The 4,677-nt window shown below is 48.6% G+C and overlaps 1 protein-coding gene across 1 annotated transcript in view; it reads left to right on the plus strand.

Moving 5' to 3' along the window:
* CTSK (cathepsin K) overlaps nt 1–4,444 on the plus strand; it is a 15,693-nt gene extending 11,249 nt beyond the window's left edge. The window contains exons 7-8 of the mRNA XM_015423269.1: nt 2,300–2,405; nt 4,311–4,444. Of these exons, the coding sequence (XP_015278755.1) occupies nt 2,300–2,405; nt 4,311–4,410 (206 nt within the window). The 3' untranslated portion in view covers nt 4,411–4,444. The remainder of the gene's footprint in view (nt 1–2,299; nt 2,406–4,310) is intronic.
* Nucleotides 4,445–4,677: the final 233 nt, after the last annotated feature.

Here is a 4,677-nt window from a genome sequence, read left to right on the forward strand (position 1 = left end):
GAAGGAAGGAAGGAAGGAAGGAAGGAAGGAAGGAAGGAAGGAAGGAAGGAAGGAAGGATGCCAACTTCCTCTCCGATACAGCTTGTGTGTTTGTGCTGCCACCTTCACTGGATGGTAAATAAACCAAAAAACAACAGTGATACTATTATGCAATCTATTCGATAATAATCATCAAGCATTTATATTATGGTACAAATTACAAAAGGGGCCACAGTGGCTCAGAGGTTAAGACGCTGAGCTGCAGACCGGAAGGTCTGTAGTTCAGCAGTTCGAGACCCGAGTGTGCCGTGTGACGGAGTGAGCTCCTGTCTCTGGCCCCAGCTCCTGCCAACCTAGGAGTTCAAAAGCAAGAAATTGCAAGGAGATAAATAGGTGGACAGGTAACAGTGTTCCGTGCACCTTGGCGTTTAGCCATGCTGGCTACATGACCACGGAGAAGTCTTCGGACAGCGCTGGCTCTCCGGCTTGGAATCGGAGATGAGCACTGCCCCCTAGAGTCAGATTTGACTGGCTTTCAAGCAAGGGAAACCTTTTTACAAATTATAAAACACATTCCAATACAAAACATAAAAATATTTAAAGAGTCCCTGTAAACCAAACCGCCCGTGCTCAAAGTTCCTCTGAATAATACAGCTCAAAGTTGCTTAACACAGTCCTTCTTTGATGTAGAGGTAAATTATTCCAAATATCTGATCAACTCTTGTGGCTCCCGTGGATATTTGGAACAGGAACAACAAAAAACATAAGAGAAGCCAATGTTTGTAACTTTTGTATTGGAATGTGTTTTGTAATTTGTTGTTGTTCAGTCGCACAGTCGAGTCAGACTCTTTGCGACCCAATGGACCAGATCTCGCCAGGCCCTCCTGTCTTCCGCCGTCCTCTGAAGTTGGCTCAATTTCATGTTCATTGCATCTATGACACTGTCCAACCATCTCATCCTTTGCCGTCCCCGTCTTCTTTGACCTTCAATCTTTCCCAGCATCAGGGTCTTCTCCAGTGAGTGCTCCCTTCTCATTTGGTGGCCAAAGTCTTTGAGCTTCAGTTTCATTATCTGGCCTTCCAGGGAACAGTCAGGGTTGATTTCTTTTAGGATTGACTGATTTGATCTCCTTGCAGTCCAAGGGACTCTCAAGAGTCTTCTCCAGCACCACAGTTCAAAAGAATCTATTCTTCGGCGCTCGGCCTTCCCTACAGTCCAACTCTCACAGCCATACATGACTACTGGGAATACCATTGCTTTGACCATGCGGACTTTTGTGGGCAGGGTGATGTCTCTACTTTTTGTCATGCTGTTTAGGTTTGCCATCGCTTTCCTCCCAAGGAGCAGGCGTCTTTTAATTTCATGGCTGCTGTCACAGTCTGCGGTGATCTGGGATCCCAGGAATGTGAAGTCTGTCACTACTTCCACGACTTCCCCTTCTATTTGCCAAGGAGTGATGGGGCCGGATGCCATGATCTTAGTTTTTTTGATGTTGAGCTTCAAGCCCACTTTTGCGCTCTCCTCTTTTACCCTGAGCAAGAGGCTCTTGAGGTCCTCTTCACTTTCTGCCATTAGAGTGGTATCGTCTGCATATCTGAGGTTGTTGATCTTTTCCCCGGCAATCTTAATTTGTACCGTAATGTAAATGCTTGGTAATAATGATTGAATAATGATATCACGGCTGTTTTTTTGTTCATTTGACGACCTATCCCGTGATCGCACGTTTGCATAAGCTTTACTTGATTGGCGCTGGGAACAAAGTCAGGAGAGAGTCCCAGGCGACAGAGATCACGGAAGGCAACCCTTGAAAAACCCATCTCCTTGCTCAGGAGCCCCGCGCTTCCTTCGGGTCTCCATTTGCCTGCTTGCGGTGGGAGACCTTCAGCCAATTGCCGCCTGCACCTGCTGACACTCGGCTAATCGGTGGGCAGAAATGGTGGCCCAAGGGAGGGGGGAATTGTCCTAGAGAGACAAAATTAAAAAGAATAAATATGGCCTCGTCTATTTACAGGAAGTTCGGACCGTAGAGTTCCTGCCAATTCCTAGAGCGACCTGGATGTGATTGCTAGAGTCACCCTCGTCACTTCCGGGTAGCTCTAGGCATTGCTAGGGACTCTGTGATCGAAACGTATTTCCCAGATCACTATGGTAAAATCCACAGAGATCTGGGGGATTCCTAGAGCAGCGCAAAGCATTGTGATGTCACCAACACCAGTTTTCAAAATCTGGCTTCATTTTGCTGCCGGGGATTTGCCAGGCAGGGGCTATCAGCCCTATGTTCCCAGGCACCTGGAGTGACAGACTCTCTTGCTTTCTCAGGTGTGTATTATGATGAGAACTGCAACGGCAGCAACGTCAACCATGCGGTCCTGGCTGTGGGCTATGGCACCCAGAAAGGCACCAAACATTGGATCATCAAAAACAGGTGACCTCTGGCATTTTCTAGCTTTATGTTTGTTTGTTTACATCATCCATCCATCCATCCATCCATCCATCCATCCATCCATCCATCCATCCATCCATCCATCCATCCATCCATCCATCCATCCATCCATCCATCCATCCATCCATCCATCCATCCATCCATCCATCCATCCATCCATCCATCCATCCATCCATCCATCCATCCATCCATCCATCCATCCATCCATCCATCCATCCATCCATCCATCCATCCATCCATCCATCCATCCATCCATCCATCCATCCATCCATCCATCCATCCATCCATCCATCCATCCATCCATCCATCCATCCATCCATCCATCCATCCATCCATCCATCCATCCATCCATCCATCCATCCATCCATCCATCCATCCATCCATCCATCCATCCATCCATCCATCCATCCATCCATCCATCCATCCATCCATCCATCCATCCATCCATCCATCCATCCATCCATCCATCCATCCATCCATCCATCCATCCATCCATCCATCCATCCATCCATCCATCCATCCATCCATCCATCCATCCATCCATCCATCCATCCATCCATCCATCCATCCATCCATCCATCCATCCATCCATCCATCCATCCATCCATCCATCCATCCATCCATCCATCCATCCATCCATCCATCCATCCATCCATCCATCCATCCATCCATCCATCCATCCATCCATCCATCCATCCATCCATCCATCCATCCATCCATCCATCCATCCATCCATCCATCCATCCATCCATCCATCCATCCATATCTATCTATCTATCTATCATCTATCTTCACCTCACCCATCTGAGCCCTGTGAATTACATTGTCCAGAGTTCCTTGGCTGTCAACAAGTCTGAAAGTGTTTCAAATATATAGTGTAGATGTGATTTGATATCTTTTGTTTATTAAAATAACAAACTTTTTTTGTAGAAAAAGCCCAGCAGGAACTCATTAGCATAATAGGACACACCCAACCACAGAAACTCATTAGCCTATTAGGCCACACCCCTGACAACACAGCTCATTAGCCTATTAGGCCGCACCCCCATGTTACTGGAAGTGTGGTCATCCAGACACACCCACCTTTTGCTTCTTATTCTGTTTACCTTGTTTGTTGTCAAAACCCAGGGCCTTTTTTTGGAGCAGGAACTCCTTTGCATGTTAGGCCACACACCCCTAATGTAGCCAATCCTAATGAGTTCCTGCTGTTGCGTGTGCCCTATTATGCTAATGAACTCCTGCTGGGCGTGGCCAACTTGGGAGCCAGCCGGAACTCCGTTCCTGTGCGTTCCTGCCCAAAAATAGCCCTGATAACAAATATATATAGACAACATCCGGGTGGGTAGCCATGCTGGCCTGAAGCAACAGAACAGACTTTTGAGCCCAGTGGGGCACCTTTAAGACCCACAAAGTTTAATTCTGGGTGTAAGCTTTCATGTGCAAACACGTCCCACCACCATGTATCTCTTTATCAGCCTGAGTAGTCCAGACTAGCCCAGTCTCAACAGATCTCAGAAGCTAAGATGGGTCGGCCTCAGTTATTACTTGAAGGGGAGACCACCAAGGAAGTCCCAGGGTTGCTACGCAGAGGCAGGCGACGGCAGACACCACCTCTGTTCATCTCTTCCCTTGACCTGGGTGGCCTTGGCTAATCCACTCTCATCAGATCTCGGAAGCTAAGCAGGGTCGGCCCTGGTTAGTCCTTAGATGGGAGACCACCAAGGAAGTCCAGGGTTGCCACGCAGAGGTAGGCAACGGCACAACTACCTCTGCTCATCTCTTGCCCTGAAAACCCTACGGGGTCACGGTTAAGTCAGCTGCAATCTGACGGAACGTTCCACCACTAACTAACGCCACCACTAACCTTTCTCGCGTTTCGCCCCACAGCTGGGGAGAGGACTGGGGCGACAAGGGTTATGTCCTGATGGCCCGGAACATGGACAACGCCTGCGGCATCGCCAACCTGGCCAGCTTCCCCAAGATGTGACCTGCCGCCTCCTCCTCCTGCCGCCGCCCCCCCCCCCCCCCCCCCCCCCCCCCTTCCCGAGCTGGCATCTTGGAGCTTCAGCGCAAGAATGAAGGACTTGAGCGGCAGCCGTTTTGCTTCCTGGGCCGGTCTGAGAACACCTATTAAAAAGGCGTTTTGTAATAAAAAAAAAAATCAACAGTGTTGTATTTCTCCTTTCCCTCTCCACCCCCCACCCCCCAAATTTGCAAAGACAGAGACATTTATAAAAATAAAAAGGCGTCTCCG

Source organism: Gekko japonicus, unplaced genomic scaffold (genome assembly GCF_001447785.1).
Source record: "Gekko japonicus isolate JY-2015 unplaced genomic scaffold, Gekko_japonicus_V1.1 scaffold992, whole genome shotgun sequence".
Taxonomy (NCBI): domain Eukaryota; kingdom Metazoa; phylum Chordata; class Lepidosauria; order Squamata; family Gekkonidae; genus Gekko; species Gekko japonicus.